Source organism: Nilaparvata lugens, chromosome X (genome assembly GCF_014356525.2).
Source record: "Nilaparvata lugens isolate BPH chromosome X, ASM1435652v1, whole genome shotgun sequence".
In the NCBI taxonomy this organism is placed as follows: domain Eukaryota; kingdom Metazoa; phylum Arthropoda; class Insecta; order Hemiptera; family Delphacidae; genus Nilaparvata; species Nilaparvata lugens.
In genome coordinates, this window is record NC_052518.1 from 105,616,479 (window position 1) to 105,642,048 (window position 25,570).

Genomic DNA, 25,570 nt, shown 5'->3' on the forward strand with positions numbered 1-25,570 from the left:
AAAACGAATCATATAAATTTCTGGGATGATAGAGAATTTTTTAAACGGTTTTGCTTGAGTAAAGCAACTGCCAATTTAGTATCTGATTAAATACACTACTTGATGAAAATAAGACAATTTTTAACAGTGGTCTTTGATTAGAAAACACATAACAGAGATATTTTTCTTTCGAAAGATTTCTAATAAACAAGGAAGACCGTAGTAGATTTAAGCGTAACAAAATAACTTTTTCTTACATTCTAAAATATATTTTTTGGTGCCAACTAAATATAAATTGTATCTAATAGTAGTAATATAGCATTCCATCATTTTATGAAGAACTTCTTGATTCGCTTTTCACTTTGATTATCGTACAGCTCACAGCTCTGTGGATTTGGTACGAGGTAATAGTAGCTACATAACCTCAATTTACTGATGGTTTGTAAACAAATAACAAATTTCCTGTAAAAATCAGCCCTCCTGATATTATAAACAATGACATTCTATTACCAACTTAACGCTAAACTAGTTTAACTTAAACTGGATTAGTAAATGCTCTGAGAAAACCGATTCAAGTTTAAACTTTCAGATTAACAACTCGATTAACTCAATCGAGTTTAGCAATATATACTGTGCAAGCGGCCCTTAATATCTGCATAATGCTCTATTTTTTCAATCTGTAAATCAAAAATGTATTGTAAACTTGAAGCCTATACAAAGTCCCTCCAAAGTTGTAACAGCCGAAGAAGGAATACTTACTTCATATTCAAATTCAAATTCAAAAATTATTTATTTCCCAAATAATTACAGAAGTGTTACATAACACAAACGTATTATAAAATATGCAAGGAAACCCCCTACAAGACTATCCGTCTGTGTGTAGGGGGGAGTTCAGTACGGTAACAGTCTTTCACACATCAGTTAAAAACAATAATAATTCCTACATATCTAGCATGCACCTAAATTCTAGATAATTTTAAGGATTTAATTATAATTTCACATCATTTGACATAAAATTTGATTGATTATTCATTTATTTATATGTATTAACAGATTTCAAGAGATGCATGAACCGCAGTGCGTGGGTCCCTGATGAATTCCCAGTAATCAAAAAGAAAAACAAAATTTAATAAAATGAAAAGTTAAAAGATTGAAGTAAATGGGAGAGTGGGACAAGGAAAAATACAATATCTTAACAATTCAGACTAGAAAAAGATAGATAACAATATGAAGGAAGTGTAAGTAGGTTTATCAAACTTTGGGTTAGATTGGATTGATTATCGTGCATAGCGGGATCGAAGTAACTGCTCGGACATCTCCCAGCCAATATGGTATAGCCACCTGTCCACCCTCCTCCTGTACACCGCCAACCTGCATATCTCTGCTTCTTTAATATCGTCAGGCACATTCCTATAAAGGACGTGCGCCAGATAAGCAGGATTTGTCAGTTCCGAGTCATGTGTCAGCTGGGGAATTTCAAAGTTATAATTGGATCTGAAGCGTGTTGAATAGATATTATTGATAGTTTCTCCTAAGAGCTCTGTTTTGTATTTTTTTATGTGAATTAACAAAGATTTAATAAAAAGCTGTCTGACATTTAGAACTGGAAACTCTGTGAATAAAAGAATTGTTGGATATCTGTAATCTTTTTTTAGAATAGTTTTTATAATTGCCCTTTGAGTAACCGCCAGAGGCTCAATAACTGTGGTGGAGGCCCCACCCCAAGCTAGGATTCCGTATTGTACTATGGACTGGACATAGGCAAAATATACGGTTTTGCTTTGCCTCAAGCTTAACACATGGCTCAGCTCTGAGAAGGCATACAATAATTTTCTAAGCCTGTTCTTTACACACTGAACATGTTGCTCCCAACTCATCCTGGAATCTAGTACCACTCCCAAGTATTTGTAGTGATTAACGCGTTCGATCACACCACAGCCACAGCTATCAGACCTAGGATTATTACAGGAATTATCCACTTACTGCCATGGCCATACATATCTAAGTAGATTTTTAGCCGCACCAACAAAGCCCCTCCTCCTCTCTTGATTCTCCACGTCATCCTTACGGATTTCTTTTCAACACTCGATTGACATTGCTGTCATCTTTTCTTCTCAAAACATGTCCAGCCCATCTGATCATTCTACACTTGAACTCGCATACTACATCTGGCTCCCCATAAATCACAGAAATACAGAATAGGCTAAACCTTGCAAACAGATGTTTCTATGCATGCAACAAGTTTATGTCCTCAAAATTGTTATCACATACAACGAAAATTGAAATCTATTGAACAATTATCAGTCCAATATTGTTCTACGGTGCTGAGACATGGAAGTTAGATAGAAGAGAGGAAAGGAAAATTATTTTATTTGAAAACAAGATCCTTAGTAATACTATGGACCTATAAATGGAGGAGAGTAGAGGAAGAGACACAACAGAGAACTTCGAGGGAACTAAGGAATGGCTGTTTGAAATAAACGACACTCGGTTTTTCATGAAATATATCATCGACACTCGGTTTTCAAGAAATATATAGACAGGATAATGGTAATACATGTGTTATTGTTTTATTTCAAATTAAAATTTAAAATTTTTTAAATTCATTATGTTGCACTGCAGGTTTAGATTATCTAACATCGATACAGTTATGTGGACTTGACTCAAACTATTTTGTGTTATTCAAATTACGATAGCTTAAGTACCCTGGCCACGCTTACTTGATGTCAGCTAATTTCCAAAAACAACTTTTCCAAAAAGAAATTTCTGTTTATTTATGGTGGAAATAAAATTTACTAGTCGATATTTTAATATTTTATTATTTTCAATTTTGTTCTTGTTTTGAAAATTGTGTAGTTGTATGATTTTATTTCGAATTGACAGGATGTAAAGGTGCTAGCCGATTTCTCTGAAGAGTTTCCGGCGTCACGTCTGCGCGCCAACTCGTGGGACATGATGCGCCAATCGACCGCCTCGATTCGAGCTAGAACCAGTTCGGTGGGTGCACGTGTCACTAGTCGCACAGGTGACACGTGTGGCACTAGTGACACGTGTAGCACTAGCAGGCACTCCATCACACTGCCTCTATTCGTCTACGACTGCCTGGTCAGCAACCTCATCGATGCCAACTCGGTCAAAACCGGAAATGACATTTTCATCGACAAGACTAACGAAACTGCCGATGATCCAAGTAGTGAGAGGGACTCTGACAATTCCGATATCACTTTGGGTAAGACCATAGAGAAAAGGTAGCATGTATAGGTTGTTTATGTTCCAAATTGCAAGCAAACCGATTACTGTCGAATATTACCGTTTTGGCCGGGTGAGAGTGTAATGCCAAGTCCACACGTTAGCCCAGTAAGCCTGGCCACATTTGTCTTGCCATCCACACTGCAATGTGATCCGTGCCCAATCAAAGCCAGCGGTAGCCAACGTTGGCAAGCGCTCGTTGCATGGATCACCGTATTCAAAATGGCTAATTGAGAAGAGAGTTGAAGGCTGCAAATATCAACTAGAAAGAACACAATAACAAAACTCAGAAAATCAAAACAAAAATCACAACTTAATTACATAGTACCATAGAGAAACAATAGCGTAAGTAGATAGCCCATGGTATAGGGCGTTCATGTCGCAACTTTTACTGTTATCTCAAGCCGATTACTGTCGATTATTGTCGATTTTTACTGTTTTGTTAGGGAGAGAGTGTATGAACGGCACAATATGAGAGACTACCAGCGTCATAAAGCTTCACGGGAAAGAACTACGTGGACTGTCGGCTTGAGATAACAGTAAAAGTTGCGACATAAACGCACTATACCATGGGATATCTACTTATGCTATAGTTTCTCTATGATAGTACACAGAATATGAGTTGATTTTATAAATTGACTTCAAGGTCGGGTGACTGGACTTATCACTGTATCCAATAAAAACTTCTAGACCATTCAGTTACAAGTTTTATGTATTTTTTCAGAGGAGCTCAGCCTGAGAGAACATTGTAAAATGGTGATGCAATCATTCAATAATGCATTTGTCGTGTCATTGTTCAAATCTCTACGCTTGGGCAATAGCATACATGCAGTTGATGTTAAAACAGCCGTAGAGGAGTGTGAAGAATCATCTGTCGAAATTGATATCACTAATTATTTGAAGGTAAATTACTACTTTTACCTCAATTTTATTCTTATTAGTATGAAGGAAGAAAGCTGATCCTATTTTCGGATGATCCCCTGGTTGTTAGACGAATAAGGCGGGCGGAGCGGGCCTGCCAGCTAGTAACCTCAATAAATCAGATCTAATATGCGATATATATATTTAGCGTATGGCATTTTTTGTCAAATTTTTAAAATTTCACACTTTTATGGATGAAATGTACGTCGAGGGATGAAATGTACTGTATTGCCTGGGGACTGGCTACAGTGAAGTCGTTAGCCTCGCCCAGGTAGGCACGTCTCTCACAATCAAATATAATGTGGTGCACTGCCTGCTCCATCGCCCCACAGTCACATACTGAAAGTCCCCATTTGAAAAATGATAAAAAATGTATAGTGCGATATACATTAGCACTATACTAGAGAGTGTAATCAAATAAATACCGGGCGGGTAAGACTTTCAAAAACGCGAGGATGCATGATATACGGCAGTGAAATTATTCAATAAACATCTAAGAGAACGCGTAGCGTAATTAGGATTACACATCGTAATTAAGATTACAGATCGATTACAGAACACAGTTAGAGAATTATTCAAAGACAGGGCTTTTTATTCGGTTGAGATGTTGGCAGCTGAAATTTCATTATAATATTTTTTCAATGCCAGACATAATATTTGTCAATTAAAATATGGCGATAAATTGCCGGTACCGTATATATGATTATGTAGAAAACTCCCTATGTAAATAGTAACCATGACTTGTTAGCCTATAATTTGTATTATACTATGTTACTAGTTTCTGTGTTTGTATCAACTATTCATATGACTACTCGTACAACAATTTAGTACGACTATATAAAATTCAAAATTTGTTTTCAAGATTGATAGAATAAAGTTTCAAATGTTTGATTTTTCAGACGGTGTGTGGACATTTGAAGGAATTATTTGCCGAAAATCAAGTGGAAAACACTGACAGTGACGTCTTACTATCCGTTTTCAAACATCCTGGGCCCTGCTTGGACTACAAACATTTGCACAAACTTATCAAAAATAAATTCCTGAGAATACTGACTGCATCCTTCAAAGCTGTGTCATCTGATCCCAAGTATTACTTCTGCTCGCCCATGTGGGAAAGGGACCGACAGGTTTGTTTTTTCATTTAAAATAATTTATTCGCAAATAAACTATATTTTTGTCATACTCATTAAATTTCAGCTGTTTTCCATGCATGGAATCAAGCCGGTAAACAGCTGGGGCCCGTTTCATAAAAGTAACAAGTTACAGGTCATAATCACTGATAAATTTCAACAGGCTTGTTACTTTTTCTGTTTTTTAGCGAAGGTCACCTGGCTTTTTATATTGTTAATGACAAAATCTCTTCCTATCATCTGTGATTTCATAGAAAATTATCAGTGACGTACACTTTTTATCTATTACAATATTATTTTTAAAACCAGTAAACACTAGTAAAAACCGATAAGATTTTTCATGATTTTGATAGGTTGGAAAGTAATGCTTCCATTTATGGCTCGAATCCCAGCCCGGGCAAGATATTTTTCTTGGGCCACTCCCGTGTTTCGGATGGACACGTTAAGCCGTTGGTCCCGGCTGCCTAAAAAGCAGTCGTTAGGTCATGTCAGAGGCCCTGAAATTGATCAGTTGCGACCTGAAAACTCTGACACCAGACCTGAGCCAGCCAGGTCACACGATATTATTATGCTGACATTTTCATTTAAAATTTATCTCTACCTACTGTCTAAAGTACTTACTTTACTCCCTGAAACATGTTGTGTACATCACGAGTGAAAAATGTCTTTTCTCCCTCAGGGAAATCGTTCAAACTTCCCCTCAGGGAGATAAAGCTGTATTTTTCACTCTAGATATACGTATTCTACATTTCCTATACTAATAACCAGCTGATTGATAATACGAGTATTATTAGTTTGTATTTCAACATGCAGACCCTAGTTGTTTATTTGAAAAAACAATTATTTTATGTGATATAATTTATTTTATTTTATAATAGTTCACTTATTTTTACATAATTCATTTTTTATTTACTATGAATTTCATTATTTTTTTTACTTTGTAGAATTGTAGTAATCAGAAGAAGAGAAATGCACAAAAATCGCAAGAAACCGCTACTAAAAATCTTAAGGTACGGTGCGTAGTTTTCAAAGGTAACCTCTTCACCATATTCTTGGAATCTTCTGTTTGCTTTTATTATTTAATTTAGAATAATTTGTTGTCTTTGAACTGTGGATGGCGAATCTTCTATCTAAATGAAAAAGTAAACTCAATCTACATTTGAACTGATTGTTGATCTCTGGGTGAGATCAGTGCCTTTGTTATAAACAAAGGCAGCCATTGATATAATTTGTTGCCAATGAATAAATAAAGAATAATTATTCAGGATTACAAGAGAGTTTATCAAGTGATGTGTAAAAATAGATATTTTTTTCATTAAAAAAGGATACTTCATTTTGTGGCGTGCGTGACGAGCATGACAGTGCTCTCCAGTAGCGCTGCCACCACCAGGTTTTTAGGGTCCTGGGCCCTGCTACTTTTATAGGATAATTCAATACGCAAATTCACCAAAACAATCTCACTCTATCGAAAAAATCCCATAACAAACATCTATACTCTCTCTCTCTCTCTCTCTCTCTCTCTCTCTCTCTCTCAACATAATCACTCCTCAATCACATTACTAGAAACTACATCTCACTATCTCACGCACAACATTCCTCTAGCGCGCCTCGGAACGCTCTCCCTCTAGTTTCGCCTCTACGCGGTCATCACTTTCTCAGCTCACAGGTAAAAAAGTTCAATTTGGTGGCCTGAGTGATGACTCCGCTATTCTAATAATTATTAATCTATGTGAGCGGGGTGTTTGAATTGTTACAGTTTGGGATCTAAGAGTACGTACAGACTTATGCGCCACAAACACCGATGATGCTATACTAATCAAATTATGCTAAACGTATAATATCTGTATCTGTACAGCTAACGCTATACTGATATTGTACAGAAACAGTAAGATACCGATAATAAGCATAACATCAGCTAATTGAAAGGGAAATGCGTGTGTTGTTGGCACAAAAGGACCAATCATATTAATCGTTTTCAGATTGGGGTTTTAGAGTCGGCAGGTCAGGAAGCTGATTGCCAATCAGCCAATCGGAGAGCTTTCTTCCCTTCCGAACCGTCTGAATGTGGTTTGGCCCTAAGTGTGTAAGCACCTTCATATCTAACAAGTTTGTATTATTTATAAATAGTTATTGGTTTGTAATTTCAGGTTGTGTCGACCCCCTTCGGACATGACGATTCCTTAAGAGTGCTGGAGTCATCTAATGAGTTTGATAGTCTGCATTTCACAGCCGATATATCTGATTTACGATGTGATCAAATCAGTATGCATGGTAAGAATATAACCACTAATGCATTTTTCTGTTCGCTTAGATAACATTACTATAGTGAGGTCCACGTTATAATGGCAGCGGAGAAAGATAGGAGAACAGCATGTTGCCTTGCCACTGCCTTCTATAGAGGATAGCTGACACCGTTATATCTCATATTAATTACTGTTTATTCTTGTTAAACATTATAAATTATATCTTATTCGCCAAACATTTTTTTAATTATAAAATAATAAATTTAATGAAGATAAGATCCTCTGTTAATTACATTTCTACATTGTTAAAATACGAACTAGCAACGTTACGGAGGTAGGTAAGGATAGCGCTATCTTCTTTGTCCAATGATCGACAAGGATAGCAACACCAATGTTAATCAAATACTGCCATTATAACGTGGACCTCACTATAGCGTTTTGTAACAAGTAAAACGCGACCGAAAAACAGTATATTAATATATTATAAGGGTTTTAATTTCCAATGTGTTATACAGAGTGGTGCAGAGGAAACGTCCGTTTTTCGAACCGCTAATACTCGGTGACGGGAGGGGATATTATTTCCCTGGAACGAATGTTGGCAGACGGCCCATACTATGCCATTTCAGTTGCTATAAAGGTGCGTACAGATTTCCACCTGTACAGATTTACAGATCTGTATTTTTACAGAAACGGTAAGATACAGATATAAAAAGCTTGGCATCAGCTGATTAAAAGTGAATTGCTCATGTTCGCGGCGCGGAAATCTGAATGCACCTCAAGGTGCGTACAGACTTTCGCTTTGCTCCGCAACCGAACGTCACTCGAGCAGAGCGATTGATGATCGACCGGGGAGCAAGAGTGGAACGCGAGAAGAGCTAACATCTCCCGTAACGTTCATGATCGGTGCGAATGCAGAGCGGGGGCGGAGCGATTGCAGAGCGATGGCAGAACGAGGGCGGAGCTTGCGCGGAGCGGGTTGGAGGCGCGTATATCTGTACGCAGCTTCAAGCGATGGAACGTACAACATCGTGTGTTCGCTGTCGAGCAGTTTTTAGTGAAAATGAATCTGTAGTCACAGAGCAACGCTTTTCCGTCAATATTTTAGAGAAATACTCTACTTCGATGTATTGCAGAGTTTAGGAGTATTAGTTCTGTGATGAAAAAAATACACCTGGTCTTCCCCGTACAATTCGTACTTCGGAAATTTAAACCGAGTCAGAACAGACGTTGTTACCTGTCCTAGACAGACGCCATGGTCTAAGGTCTAGGACACCTCTCTCCATAGCCCGAATATCAACCAAATCTAGGAGATTTGCATTCACCATCAAATCCAACATCATGGATTTTTGAAAAAATGGTCAATAATTAAAATCGTTCAAACTCTCAGGAATGATAGTACTTGACGAGAGGAACAATAATATGTCATCACTTTGGCCAAATTCTCTCCTATTCTTCAGTTATAAGCATTTGAAGATGAGTGATTTTTCTGATCTGAGAGTGGAGGTGAGATTTTTTGTTTCAGTGGATAGCTCACTCTGTATTGTAGCAAAATTATGTTGAAAGAGCACTGTTCAAAGTTGTCTTATTTTATTTTGAGTCTTATTTGATCCAAACGTTTAAAAATTGTTTTCTCATCCCAGAAATTGAAATGATTAGTTCATCATCATCTGTTCCCGTATCAAATATTTGCAGATGTCAATTTAATCCAAATTATTTGGTTTATTAATGATTTATTGGTAATTTATATTAATGATCTTCCAATTAATATTGATAGCATGAACAATGATGGCTATTTGTTTGCAGATGACTTGGGATTGAAAATTAACTGCGCCTCCAAGCCTGATCTAGATTTAGAACTTGAAAGACGTAACACAGTTATTAATGATTGGTGTGCCGCAAACAATCTATCTCTCAATAAAAATAAAACCACTGACACAAATTCAGTTTCAATAGAAATTCAAATGAGCCTTCCCTTAAATTTTTGGGTGTTCACTTAGACGAATGTTTGTGATGGAATGCTCACCTAGATTATATATGTGGCAGGTTGGCCAAGGGCATGTACATGTTACGAAGACTCAGTGCAACTGTTTTTCAATTCAATTCAAATCAAATTTATTTCCTCCACAAAATTCAACAATTACAAAATTTAGGATAATGTACCTTAATCTAGTTTACTTACATTCTATCAACAAAATAAAGGTACAAGAGGTGGAAATGAAACCACTGGCATAAGTGAAAATCACTTGTTCGCCAGTAGGAGTAGCATATTGTCAAACTTCGGTCATCCACATCTAATTAAAACAAAAAAAAAAGATGTATACAAAATAACATAAATAAATTACAACTTATATTCTAAGAGAATTAATCAAGCTATGTATCGAGACTCTTAAATTTAGCAGAATAGTAGTACAATTACAATGTATGTAAATTAAATTATCTACACAATATACAAATCAAAATAATGACTCTCAGTTATCCATTTCTTAATATTCCTTGGTACACTTTTGGAAGGTAGTTCTATGATAAGCCCGGGTGGAATAGAATTTATTAGTTTTGGAGCTATATAAATTAATTGCTTACGAATAAGTGTTAGGTTTGAAACATATGATGCGAATTTGTACAAATTATACCTAGTCCTATGATTTTCATTATTTAATTGCATAAAATTAAAATTGTATCTACAAAAATATTTAATCACGCTCAAAACATACATTTGTCTTACTGTCATGACTCTAATATCCTTGAAAGCACTCATTGAGGGATAAATGGTTGGTTTATTCAATATTGTTTTTATTATCATTTTTTGCACTCTAAATAAAGGAGCTACATGCGTATCGAACGTACCTCCCCAAACCACCAAACCATATTGTAGCAATGATTGCACCAGTGCGAAGTACACCATTCTCAGCATTGGTAGCCGAAGGATCGATCTTAGTTTGTAAAATTTATAAGATACAAACCTCAATCTATCACAAAGGTAGTCTATGTGTTTCTTCCATTTAAATCCCTGCTCAATTATAACACCCAAATATTTCAAGTGACTCGTTCTTTCAATTTCGGGGCAATCACAACAACCAGTATTAACATCAAATTCATTACAATTAATATGCAATTTCAGTTTACATGCCGTATCTTCCTGGCCAGTTATATTTCTTGAAAATGCAATATATTTTGTTTTTTTAATATTCAAACTTAGTGAGTTCATATCCAGCCATTTCTTTAGTAAGGAGATGCCTCTTGAGGCGGCTCCATACACTTGGTGCCATGTTTCACCGCAAAACAAGAGAACAGTATCATCTGCAAAAGAAAACACCTCGCCCCCGCTCAGATCCAATTTCAACAATTCATTTACATACAGCAAAAATAGGATTGGTGATAAGACTGTACCTTGAGGTAGGCTGTAGCCAGTAGGAGAGTCATTGATAACTTCACTAACTGAGTCATTAATAGTTAGAATCTGTGCCCTACGTGAAAGGTAACTATCAAATAATTTTAATGTAGTTCCTCTGATTCCAACCCTTTCTAGTTTACATAATAGGCGCTCATGAGATAGGTACTGTATCATAGGCCTTGGCCAAATCAATAAAGATAGCAAGAGTTTTCTTTCCTTTATTTAAATGATCTGCCACAGCGTTCGAGAACTGAATTAAAGCATCGTTAGTACTCTTATTATTTTGAAATCCAAATTGATGATCTTCAATTATCTTATGTGACTCTAAGAATTCCACAATTTGTCTTTTTATTAGCTTCTCCATTATTTTAGTTAATGAACTCACCATACTAATTGGTCTATAGTTTTCCGGTAGCTTCTTATCACCTGACTTAAAGAGAGGTTTTATCTTGGCTATTTTAAATAAAGATGGAAAAATACCCTCCTTAAAACATCTATTTACAATAAAAGTGAGTGGTTCAGAGACAAAGTCGGCTATTTCCTTTAGAGTTTTACTTTTGATACCGTCAATACCCGGACTGGTGTTATTCTTTAGACTAAGTATTGCGTTTTTTACTTCAGTTTCATTTACAGGTCTTAATGAAAATGAGTCATTCAATCTTGAGTTGTCTTTCTTGTATTCAAATTGAAATGAGGACTGGTTGTTGTCATATTTAGGTATTTTATCTGCATGAGTTTTTCCAACATTTACAAAATATTCATTCAATTCGTGAGCTTTTAATTGTATGTCATCATCTGAGTTTCCTTTCTTATTCAGAAGTTCATTAATATGGGACCATAGTTTCTTAGTATCATTTCCGCACTCATTGATTCTATTTTTGTAATAATCATACTTTGTTTTATATATCAAATTATTTAAGAGATTCCTATGAGTCTTAAATTGATTTTTCAAAACGGTGTTAAATGGTTCCTTTTTCAATTGCCTAGCAATTTTATCTCGTTTATTAATAGATTCAATCAGCCCCTGTGTAATCCATGGTTTAAGCGGTTTCTTCTTATGTCTCAATTTTATCTCGGTTGTAGAAAGGTGTATATAATGTGTAAGTGTATTAGTAAATTTTTCAACCATTGGATCAATATTTGTGTATATGGCATTATCATCATACAGAGCTTTCCATTCTTCTTGATTCAGATATTCTTTAAGTTTACTCATATTAATTTTAGTAAGTTTAGCTAATGACTGTGACGGGGATTTTGAGGATGTTATACCATCAACTTTTAAGTGAAGTGTGGTCGCAAAGTGATCAGTGATGTTTGTTTTAAAGATATTAGCGGCTTTCGGTTCGATTAAACTTGGTTTGCTTCTGAGAAATATATGATCAATACAAGAGTGTTTATTATCGGATATTCTAGTTGGCTTGTTAATTAGTGAACTAAATCCATTACAATTCATTACACTTATATACTCGAGTACTTCATTATCCATGCTCAACAAGTCAATATTTATGTCTCCAATAACTACAATATCTTTATCATTAGGAAGCGTATTCAAATAATTATTAAGCTATTGTTAAAGACCTCAGTGTTACTATTAGGGGACCTATATATTGCAATGATTTGTATAATCAAACCCTTATCTAATTCGATCACTACACTCAGCGCATTAGCTTCCTCCAATTCACACTCCACCACATTTACATTGTATTTATTTTTTACAAACATGCAAAGACTATCACATTTGTTCAATTTTGTTTGCCTATTAAATAGTTTATATTCATCCATATAGGAATCAATAGGTTTATTACCAGAATACCAAGTTTCCGTAAGAATTATAATGTCGAATGACAATTTAAAGTTATTGAAACATACAGTAAACTCATCAAAATTTTTATAAATACTTCGAATTTTCATGTGCAGAAGATTCAGGTAGTTTATAGAACTTAATCCATTAGTACAGTGTAGATTGTAATTCATATAATCGTCTATTTTAACTGTTAATTCATCTGTTCTACTCAATGTTTATTTTGCACACATCCAAAGTGTTTTAATGTATGGTATAACTCTTTGGGGGAACAGTGTGAAAGCCAAATCAATATTTATCCTCCAAAAAAGGCAGTAAGAATAATTTCCAATATGCCATCTAAAACATACTGTAAGCCGCTTTTTGTCAACCTTCGGATATTAACTGTACCATCATTTGTCCTATATGTATTATGTTATGTGCATAGTAATTTGAATAGATATAAAAGAAACAGTACCTTCCACTACTTTAATACAAGAAACAGTCATGAACTGAGAGTTCAACAATACTCACACACAAAATGACAAAACAATGTATAAGTTAAGTAGATAGGAATAAAACGTCTCATTCAAACTCAGACAAAGAATGATTGTTTATTTAATCAACATCATAATCTTAGCTGTCTCCATAGAGAAAGACGTCAGCTGAGGCTTCCGTAACTACCCCCCTCCAGTCTTTACTATCTCTATTATAGAGATGTAAATAGAACTCATAAAAACAAAACATGGAAAACAACATAATAAAAACATTTTGGAAATCTTTCCTTATTCATCTTCCTTATAGTTCCTTTTCGATCTTCTAATCTCACTCAAATGCACAATTTCATGTCTACCTCGTCCATTGTTGTGTTGCTTTTTTACCTCCACTCGGTTCCTATGTAGTAGATCAATCACTTCATATGGTCCAACAAATCTATGATCCGATTTCGTTCTCTTGTGATGATTTTTCTTGAAGATTATGTCACCTACTTTTATTTTATTCATGTCTTCAGCCACCTCCAAATTATACTTTTTTGTCATCCGAACTTTCTCGTTCATGATTTTTCTCTCCACTTCTCTATGCTCCTCTGGATGCTCAACTAACTCAAATGGTGAAAAATTTGTTGAAGAATGTATGCTACTATTATATGCCAGAATAGCTCTTGCCATTGCTTCTTCCCCACAGATGTTTCTATCAACTTCTAATAAGTGCAAATGTTCAGTTAGCGTGCTATGTAAACGTTCCATCATTCCATGAGATTGCGGATGTCCTACTGTAGTGAAGTGGCTGTCGATACCAAGTTCCTCTAAAAGTTTTTTGATCCGATTGTTGTCGAATTCTTTTCCTTTGTCCATTAACAACATGTTGGGGGTATTGAAGAGCCCAAAAAATGCTAGTAAATTTTGTTCCATGCACTTGGCTGTTTTATTCTTTAAAATCCATGCAGAAGCAAGCCTTGTAAAACAATCGATTGTAGTAAGATACTTCAGTTTATTGTAATAGAAAATGTCAACTTGAATTATTTCTGCTGGTCTTGCGGGAGTAGGTGTGACCATCTGAGGCGTCTTGTAAGGCTTTCTGTCATATTTTGCTATATTGCATGCTGCACACTTTCCCAGCACATTTCTTATTGTTTTGGCCATATTCAGCCAATAATACTGCCGTTTCAGGTGTTGCAACGTTTCCTTTTCCCCTCTATGGTTGGTCCTTCCAATGTGATATTGTTCTACAACTTCTTGTTGTTCTCTTCTATCTTCAACTGTTTTAACTTGTCTATCACAAATTATCAAGTGTATTTTTGAGTCCCAGCATTCATCTTTATGAAAGCTCTTAATTTTATCAATAAAATCTTTTTCCTTGGAAAATATAAAATAAACTTTCCCCCTTACCATCAACTGCTTTATTGTATGTTTCAGTTCATCATCTGTCGCCTGAGGGCCAATTGTAATTGTATAAGTATGAATTGGGCCATAACGATGGGTAGTTTTTGTTATACCTCCAAAGTTTTGTCTTTCAAGAATTATTTGATTACGTTATCATTTATAATGCAATTTTCCATCACTTCCAAATTAATTTGCTTCACTTGTAGAGGATTTATATTCCGAGATAAACAATCAGCAACTACATTATCTACTCCTTTAATGTGTTGAATTTTGAATGAGTAAACAGCCAATTTTTCTTTCCACTTGGTTATCCTGGCGGATGTTTCTTTCAGCTTATTCATCCATAAAAGTGGCATGTGATCTGTTCTTAGCACAAATTCATTTCCGTAAAGGTATGGTCTAAAATTCTCAACACACCATACAATAGCAAGAAATTCCCTTTCAATTGTACTATAACGCCTCTCGGCCGGAGTAAGTTTCCTGCTTGCAAAAGCAACCGGTTTCTCATTTTGGGATAGTACACCTCCTATTGCTTCCCCACTAGCATCTGTTGTTAATGTAAAGGGTTGTTGAAGATCTGGAAACTGAAGTATAGGCGTTGAACAAATTGCTTCTTTACACTTTTCAACTGCTTGGATAACATCTGATGATATGTGGAACTTCACACCTCTTTTTAATAAGTTTGTTAATGGTTCAGTCATCTGTGCAAATTTGTGAATGAATTTTCTATAATAGCCGACCATGCCTAAAAATGTTTTTATCTCTTTCAAATTCTTTGGAATTGGAATGTCTTCTATTGCACTAATTTTCTGGCTGTCAGGACGAACTCCACTTTCCGAAATCACATGACCCATGAATTTCACTTCAGATTGACACAAGTTAGTTTTTTCCTTTGACAGCTTAAGGCCAAACTTCCTTATTCTTTCAAATAACTGTGTGAGATGTGCTTTATGATCTTCGAGATTCTTGCTGAACACAATGATATCATCCATGTAGATTTGTATTGCTTCTTCATTTATGTCTTCTAAAAACTCATCCATCAGCCTTTGAAACGTTGGTACTGCGTTTTTCAACCCAAAAGGCATCCTTGTAAATTCATAATGTCCTCTCTCAAAGCTAAATGCTGTCTTCTCCATGTCCCTTGGATTCATTCTTATTTGATGGTATCCCGACTTTAGATCCAGAGTGCTGAAAACTTTAGCTCGTGCATTCTGTCAATCATATCCTCTAGCCTTGGAAGGGGATATCTCTCCAACTCTGTTTGATCATTTAAAACTCTGAAATCTACAACCACCCTATGTTTTGGCGGTTCTCCAGGGGAAGACTTTTTTGGTACAACCCATAATGGATTACAAAATGGAGAGATAGACTTTTTTATAATGCCCTGTTCTAGCATATCCTTAATGTGTTCTCTAATGATTTTTTTCATTGCATGTGGATACCTTCTGGCTTTTATAAATATTGGTTTTGATGACTTTAATTGAATTGAGTGCTGAACTCTCCCTGTTGTTGTCAGACTCTCTCCTTCATTATATAAAGTGTCCTTATACTTTTCCAGCATATAGAATGCTAATTTTTCTTGTTCCTTGTCTATAAATTGTTCATAACAATTTCCTCTCACAATGGAACCCATTAGTAAATGTTTTTCTTTAGCAATTGAATTTTTCGATTTATAATTTCTATCCCCCAACTTGATTATCCATTGACCATTTATATTGATAGGAGCAGCTCCAAGATCTCTCATCATATCACAACCAATTATCACATCATACTTGTTGTTCATTATTTCTGTTGATACATGAACTCTCATAATTTTTTTAAAACCAATCAATCCAAACAGATTTAAATCTACTTCCCCTTTTAAAGCTTTTCTTCCTGTCAAAGTTAACATTTCACTAGAACACCCTTCTATTTTCAAACTATGATCAATTTTTATTAATGCTTCTTCCGAAATTATTGTACTGTCCGATCCTGTATCATACAAGCAATAAACATCCCAACTCTTCACATAAAATATAGGTAGCTCTCCTTTTTTGCAATCCACTTTTTGTTCCTTGCTACCTATATTCCTCATCCGAAATCCTCAATCTTTATTCCTACCTTTCTTTGTCGATAATTTGGTTGATTTATTTTCCTCCAATTCAGGCCAGTCTTTTTCATTTTTCTCTCGATATTGACTTTCATAACGGTAACAGCTATTTTCACTATCTGAGGAGTGAGTTAAACTCTCTCCATCAGAACTACCTTCCAAATTTTTTTGCGATTTTCCTTCCTCCTCAAAGCATTGACTTCTCTTCTTCCAAAATTCTTTTTTGGGGTAACTTCCTTTCTATAAATGTAAGGACATTCTCTGGCAAAATGCCCTTCTTCCCTACACTCCCAACACTCGTTTCGTGCTAATTTCCCTTCTCTTTCCTTTCTATTTCCTTTCCCATTAGTAACCAATCCCTTTACATCAGTTCTCCATTTCTGGTTCGATCTGTTACCATAAACAGGAGAGGTTCTACTATTAAGTGAATATCTTCTCTTATTCTCAACCACTCTCCAATTTGAGTGTCTATGACTAGCTTCTTTCCAATAAGACTCCTCATCTTTGACAATTTGAATAGTCTCTTCTAAAGACTGAGGTTTTGCAATTTTCACACTCGTACATACTCGCTCCGAAGCTGCTCTTAACAAAACTTCCATTGATAACTCTTCATAGATTTTATTTCTCCATACCCCTTCCTCTTTAGTATTACACGAATCTAAAACTTTCGATTTCAATTCTTTAACCAATTGCGATAACCGATTGGCAAAACTACCAATTGACTCTCCCAAATCACGATTCAATTCCAACACTCTCATTGCCATTGCAGAGACTGATTTCCTTGCACCTGCATAACGTTCTTTAAGGGCTTTTTTAACATCCTCCCAAGATGAACTGAACGATACTCCCAAATCAACCATAATTGATGTACTTATTCTAGACAAGAAAAACGAATGCAGGTTTGTAGTTGTTAATTCATCAAAATTGCTGTCAATAATTTGAGAATGGATGGCATCCATTCTCTCCAAGAATAGACTAAGTTCTTTTACCTCTCCTTGGAACTCCTGAATTGATCCGATCAAATTCATGAGACATTTCACGTCCATAAGTGGTGGTTCTTTCCCGGTAATTTCAATATTTGATGCAATTTCCTTTTTCCTCCTTGGCATTTTCAAAATCTATCCGAAAATTCCTGTTAACTTCAACTAAAAATACTAGATAATATTTTGGTTTCGGCACCAGTTAAGTAGATAGGAATAAAACGTCTCATTCAAACTCAGACAAAGAATGATTGTTTATTTAATCAACATCATAATCTTAGCTGTCTCCATAGAGATAGTGAAAGACGTCAGCTGAGGCTTCCGTAACTTATATTATATGTCAGTCAAGTTATACAATCATACTCCCGACCATCTAAAGCAGCTGCCACTCAATCAATTTAAGCGGGTTTTGTCACCTAGTCATATGGGACATATATATGAATCATATATTTATCTCATATTGATCAGGATTTTAGAGTTTTAAATTGGAAAAGTTGAATGAACAGTGTTTTTGTCCTTGAACAATTTTTGTCATCGACAGAAGGATTGTTTATTTCATTTGTTGTCAAAATTAATGTAGCTTCTCTTTTGTTTTTAATAACAAACGTGCCGCTTGTGCGACAGATAAAAATATGTACTTGAAATGGCTTCATGTTTGGCATTGACTGAGTTATATTTAATACCCAAAATTTTACTTTTGGCTGTGTCAGTGTGTGAGCTCGTTCGATAGGACTTAAAGTCAAGTCCGGCTGATCCAGTGAAAAAGGCTAGATTTCGGTTCGTTTAATAGTACAGTTATTCTGTCACAGATCGGGCAGTATAAAAATAATTGTATTGTTAAGGGAGACGGGTTCTGAGCCTATTCATTGGTTCAGTTAATATTTGTTCTTTTTTTTAAAAAAACTAAAGTCGCGAAATACCAGTGGATGCCAAAGTGGGAAGCCATTTCAAAAAGGTAGGTGACTACTGAATCATTTGTTCTTAATTTTTCATAGCCACAAACATTGAATCCTCATTAGCAGCAAGCGAATGTTTTCCCCATTAATTCATATCAAATATTGTTTTATAATCAAATTAATCTTGTTTTGTTCAAATGTATATATGTTAAAGATTCATTAATTAAAGTTCTAGTTATTCTGTTCTTTTCTTGATATCATAGTTTTTTCCCCTTACATATTTGGTGTAGGCACATCGTGCTTACATATTTGGTGGATGCTTCTCCTGCCGTTCCACATTTTGCTTACAGTTTTAAAAGAATTATTGTCAAGTGCTTGTACACTATAGGCGAATATTTTGAGGTTGACTGGAGTTAGGTGTTTCAACGTTGTAGCCTACATCCTAACATTTAGTATATTTTTTACTAATAGCTTTAAGTTTTGTTGTGAACCTTTCATTGTTTTATGTTGTCTGACAATGGTCCATGTATTATTGTAATATTTATGACCAATGAAATATTTATTTATTTAAACCTCCTGCTTTGGTAGTTTAAACTTTCCTAGAGTTTAAACTTTAGACACAGTTTTATAATTAATTAATTTTGTTGCAGGTCAGAGTGGTTGGGAGGGTGTGGCTAACAATTGTGTAACAACACCTGACGATGCCAGAACATCTCTGATAGCCAACATGGATTCCGATAGTATAAGCAATTTTCCAGATGACGAATCGGTCGAAGAAGTTTCTCCACTTTTCTTGCATTTGGACTGTTCTCTCAATTCTGCAGGAGACAGTAACAATTGCACTGTCAAAATAATACCGACATGCTTAAGTAAGTAGGCTACTAAAATATATAGTAGTTCAAGAATAGTACTTGAAAAATATGGATCATGTTCATTCTTCATTTCAGGGTATTTATTTTTTCACAGCACAACTAGTATCAATTCTTCAAGAGTCAGTTTCAATTATAAACAAAATGAATAAACAACATTGAATTAATGCTAGTTTATGTTCATATTATAATCATCCATATGATTCAGTTCTATGAACTGCAAAACTTTACTGAAAATGGGTTGTTTAAATCAAACCAAATTAAGCTCATCAATTTATTCTCACACTTGAAAATGGCTCTTGAAGAGTTGAAACTAGTAGTGTTGTACCTAATAAAATAAAATGCTTGGTAATTTTTATGGATAGCTCATGCTATAATCCAGTCAAGGAAAGGTTATAGAGGGAAAAGTTAGGAGGACAATTTTTGACCCCGCAGTTCTGTTTAGGGTAGTAAAGAGGTAAACATATCAAAAGTCCCCACCCCTACCCACTTTGCTGATGGGATGGGGGTGTTTTAAAGGTACCATTTCTTGGTTTCTCGCATAAAACTCAGAAACTATGTATACTAAGGACTTCACTGTCATATAACAAATTAAAGCTTACATAATTTCCTAAAATATTCATTCTACAACTTTTTTCATATCTCCTCTAGTTTTCGAGATATCCGCTCTTGAATGTGTGACATTTTTGAAAAAACACGTTTGCCACCAATTTTTTTCTGTTTTTGCTCTTATAACTTTTCAAAAATCGACGGAAAAAATCATGCTGATTATGAGCTTATAGAGCATTAAATTCTCTTAAATTTTATGTGTAATTTTACACATTTACGAATTTCCCTACACCTTTTGCAGCAGCTTTAGTGTTGAGTCTGAAATCTCAATTTTTGCAACAATAGACCAATAGACAAAGGAATTTGGAGGGAATGTTTTAAACTAAATTTTTGACTTTGCAGCTTTGTTGAGACTAGTTAGGAGGAGAACATATCAAAAGTCCCCATTCCTAACTCATGTTCTAAGGGGATGAGGGTGGTTTAAAAGTTGCATTTTTCAGCGTTTTGCTTCGACGCTCATATCTTGAGAACAATGCGTTCATCCGACATAACCAACTATTCAAAAATAAAGCTTGATAAATTCTCTACACTTTTGGCTCAGTGGAATTTTGTGATATTCTCAACAGTTCCCGAGATATTCGCTCATGAAGGTGTGTAATTGTTAAAACAGCAGGTTTTTATCCAATGTATTTCTCTTTCAGGGCTTATAACTCTTCAACAATGCATCGTAAAAACGTATGCTTATTGTCGGTTTGTAGAGCATTGAATTCTCTTTGAAATTTTATATTATTTCACTATTGCAAGTTCATCCATTCATTGTTATAGTAGCTTGAATGTAGGGGGTGAAATTTTCATTGCTGCAACAAGTGTCAACTCAGCGGTTCCACACCTTCAACAGAGGGATGAAGATGCGCACTTTTGCTATGTTCACCTATCAACTAGTCCAAATCAAGCTGCAAAGTCAAAAATTGTCTCACAGACACCCCCATCAAATGTCATTGTCAAACAATCAATTGTTGCAGCAATGAATATCCCCCTACCCACTACATTGAAGCTGCTATAACAATGAAAGGAGAACTTGGAATGGTGAAATAATAAATCATTATAAAGAGAATTCAATGCTCTACAAACCCACGATAATCATTAGTTTTTTTATACTCAGGTATTCAGGGTGTACGTGATAATATAAAAAAAGTTGTAGAAGGTTCAGGGACAGTCAAGTCCTCAAGATACATAGTTTTTGAGTTTTATGCGAGAAGCCAAAAAATGGTACCCCCTTAGCACAGGAGGTAGGGGTGGGGACTTTTGATATGTTTACCTCCTTACTACCCTAAACAGAACTGCGGGGTCAAAAATTGTCTTCCTAACTTTTCCCTCTATAACCTTTCCTTGACTGGACTATAGCATGAGCTATTAGCTTTAAAAGCTAAAAGCTATAGGTTTTTTGAACATTCATTGCCTGGACTACTATTACATAATTATGAACATTAGCATTGACCTATTTATAGTTTGAAGCCTGAAGCCGGGCTTACTCCGCCCTGACCATATTTTTGTATGAAGTTCACATTTGGGACTATATATTATATGTCTTCGGAGGTGCAAATTATTCTCAATTTATACTTTCTGACTTGAAATTTCAGTGTTAATTTGTACTAAAATCTCCTCACTATAGTGACGTCCTCGTTATAATGTCTGATTAGCATTGGTGTTCCTATCCTTGTCTATCATTCTGCACAGGAGATAGAGCTATCCTATTCTGGCTCCGCAACAATGCCAGATCGTTTGAACAATGTAAAATAGTAATTAATTGAGATATTTAATCACAATTAATTAAATTTGTCATTTAATATTAAGGAATAAATTTTCTTGAAATAAAATATAATTTATTATTTTAAACAAGAATGAACAGTAGTTAATATAACATCAGATAAACCTAAATATCCGCAATCCTCTATAGAAGGCGGTGGCAAGGTAGAGAATCGGCATCGCTGTTTCACCTGTCTTTCTTCACTGCCATTATAACATAGGCCTCACTATAATCAATGGCCCATATGAATAAATCCAGAGCAAATGCTCATGAGCAAGAGCATGGAGCATAAGGTTTTGCTCATGAGCAAAAGGTAGAAGCAAAAGCATTTGCTCATTTTTATATGAATAAGCTTTACCTTTTACTCTTACCTTATGCTCCTGAACTCTGGAGCAAATGCTCACGTATTTTAGAGATTTTTCATTAGCTGATTCGCTTTTGTAGCCTTAGTTTGTTTTTATAGCTCACGGAAGCGCTAAATATGCAAATAGGGTGCACCGCTTGTGTTTGCTTCGTCTGCTCTGTTTTCTATTTTATGAATAGAGTTTTAGGTTAGTTGAGTTTAGAATTTTGAAATAATAGTGTGAAAAAATGTCATCTCTATAATAATCTTCAGCATATTCTTATAATATCAATAGCCTTCTTATAATCGTCTACACTCTCATCTTCTTAAATGCCCATTTCCTATTTTGTGATGGCTATCTTTAAAACAGGTAGCTATCTTTTGTATTTATTCTTTTGTAGGGATAATGGTGATATATATCATGGTTGAATCTTAAAAGATTTTTATAGTTCTCAACTATTGGTTGTGATCGTATCTGGTATAGTTTCCTCTTCCTCATACGAATTAGTTGAGCCATTTTACTATGAGCAGAAGGTGATAAGCTGCTCTAGACTAGACTCACCTTTTTTAGAAGCATTTGCTTCAAAAGTTGAGCAAATGCTCTAGTTTATTCATAAAATTTTGAGCAAAAGCTTTCACTTTTGAGCAAATGCTCAAACTATTTTTTTATGAGCATGAGCAAAAGGTTTTGCTCACGTTTATTCATAGAAAATGAAGCAAATGCTCCATATTTTAGAAGTATAAGCAAATGCTCAACTTTATTCATATGGCCCAATATTTTTTTACCTGTATGGTAGACCACATAAGTACAAGACAAAAATATAGCAACAATTATTTGACACGATAATATTTTTGGGACAGACGAACTGCTAGATGTGGACAACAACAAACTGGAAAAGTTGAACTTGAGCGACATGAAAGTGGTGTTGCGATTGGTGCTCACCGCCAAAACCAGTACTCAGCCTCCTCTCAGCCAACCAGCGACCACCACGGACACCAGTACACCGCAACTGCACCACCTGCCTGACAACCAGCAAAAGGCGGTGGCACAGTGTGTCAAGGAAATCGAATGGCTCATGCACGATGAGATAGCCGCCTTCATGTTGGATGTAGTTCCGGTCTCTCAGGAAACGCTGCAATTTGTGTCACATCACGTCGAGACTTCTGTGAATCGTCCCAGCTGCCTGCACCAACTAGTGCCTTTGAAGTTTGTCTTCGGTCTTGAACACAGTATGGGTTGCTTCCTCAAGGTCAGTTCAAATACATGCAGTTGTAATAGTTCAAATAATAACAGTTTAAGGGCCGTTTGCACAGTATAAATTACTAAACTCGATTAAGTTAATCTGAAAGTTTAAACTTGAATCGGTTTTCTCAGAGCATTTACTAATCCAGTTTAAGTTAAACTAATTTAGCGTCAAGTTGGTAATAGAATGTCATTGTTTATAATATCAGGAAGGCTGATTTTTACAGGAAATTTGTTATTTGTTTACAAACCATCAGTAAATTGAGCTTATGTAGCTACTATTTCCTCGTACCAAATCCACAGAGCTGTAAGCTGTACGGTAATAAAAGTGAAAAGCGATCAAGAAGTTCTTCATAAAATGATGGAATGCTATATTACTATTAGATACAATTTATATTTAGTTGCCACCAAAAATATATTTTAGAATGTAAGAAAAAGTTATTTTGTTACGCTTAAATCTACTACGGTCCTCCTTGTTTATTAGAAATCTTTCGAAAGCAAAATATCTCTGTTATGTGTTTTAAGAACATGTTTTCTAATCAAAGATCACTGTTAAAAATTGTCTTATTTTCTATCAAGTGGTGTATTTAATCAGCTGCTTTACTCAAGCAAAACCGTTTAAAAAATTCTCTATCATTCCATAAATTTATATGATTCGTTTTTTGCCTAATTTTTCTCAGTTTCAAAATTTCTTCACAGTCATCTTTATCAATCGCAATAAAAACTTCTATCAATTCTTCCATTATATTTATATTTACATTCAAATAATGATTCACTTATAACCTAAATAATAATTATTATCGTCTACAGAAGCATTAAAAACAACCGTTGAAAAATAATTTACTATCAGCTGTTTTCCCCATCAAATCTTTACAGAAGTCAAGTTAATCCAAACTATTTGATTTAATCCTCCTGCTTTGGATGTTTAAACTTTCCAAGAGTTTAAACTCAATACAGAGTTTGAACTGATAGTGTGCAAACGGAATTTTAGTTTAAACCAAGAAAAAATCCAGATTTGGTTTAAGCTTTAGCTTAAACTTACACTGTGCAAACGGTCCTAAGGGGTTAGTTGATATGTGAAAGTTAGACTGGTCACTAACGGTTGAACGTGCATGCACATACACTAAATCAGCGAGAGGCTCTAACATAAAATAACCACTTGAAAATTTATATTAATAAATTACGCAACTAGTGCGCAAAGTGACACTTTGCTGCACCAAAAGAAACGTTTACGCATGAGCCGTAGGCGAGGGCAGAATGGTTTCTTGAGTGCAGCAGAGGAACTTTGCACACGTATTTCACATTAAATTTTCCCTACAGTTACCATTGAATATGAGAAGTCATTGATTATGGGTAAAATGATGGCTGAAATCCATCAAATGTTTGTCTGTATAATTTTGTTATTAATAACAACTTTAATATTCATTTTAAACTTGATAATCCAATTGAAAATTAATAATTGATAATTTATTCAAATGAAAAATTAATTAATCCAATTAATTTGAAAAATGATGGCTGAAATCCATCAAATGTTTGTCTGTATAATTTTGTTATTAATAACAACTTTAATATTCATTTTAAACTTGATAATCCAATTGAAAATTAATAATTGATAATTTATTCAAATGAAAAATTTAATTAATCCAATTAATTTGAAAATTTGAATAATCTTGAGTAAATCTTAATTTCTAAATAATTTTTCAACCAATCAATTTATGAATGAAGAAAATATTATTTGAAATAATGAATAATTTATAATATTCAAAATGTATAATTTAATGAGTTCTCATTTTTATTTATTTGAAAATCAGAAAAAATATAGATAGCACAAATTCGCATTCAAAATACACGCCAACAATGTCAACAGCTGATTGGGATGGCTGCAAGATAATACGCAAAGTATTGAGAGTACGCAAAGTAATACTTTGCGCACTAGAGCGGAAAAGTGATTCTTTGAGGCCTGCAATCAGTGCAGAAATGGTCACTTTCCAAGGTAACTGTAGGAAAAAATAATTTAACCTCAAATAGAGCAGCGAAGAAAAAATAAACAACATAAATTGGAAATACAAAACCTAACCTCAAACAATTTTGCTCAAAGCGTTTCGCTGTGTGAGGTATCACAGCTATGTGAGGTGCATGGTTTGCACCTAAACTCTCCGTCTCTGGGAGTAGCTGGGCAGGGTGAAGGATCTCTGGTGGAGTTTCGGTGTTAGCCAGA

At 35.0% G+C, this 25,570-nt stretch overlaps 1 protein-coding gene across 1 annotated transcript in view; it reads left to right on the forward strand.

Moving 5' to 3' along the window:
• The window catches only part of LOC111049408 (KICSTOR complex protein SZT2), a 123,537-nt gene that overhangs the window by 14,625 nt on the left and 83,342 nt on the right, over nt 1-25,570 (forward strand). The window contains exons 9-15 of the mRNA XM_039442183.1: nt 2,863-3,208; nt 3,953-4,131; nt 5,049-5,276; nt 6,224-6,289; nt 7,427-7,550; nt 19,192-19,410; nt 22,971-23,359. Coding sequence (XP_039298117.1) covers nt 2,863-3,208; nt 3,953-4,131; nt 5,049-5,276; nt 6,224-6,289; nt 7,427-7,550; nt 19,192-19,410; nt 22,971-23,359 — 1,551 coding nt within the window. The remainder of the gene's footprint in view (nt 1-2,862; nt 3,209-3,952; nt 4,132-5,048; nt 5,277-6,223; nt 6,290-7,426; nt 7,551-19,191; nt 19,411-22,970; nt 23,360-25,570) is intronic.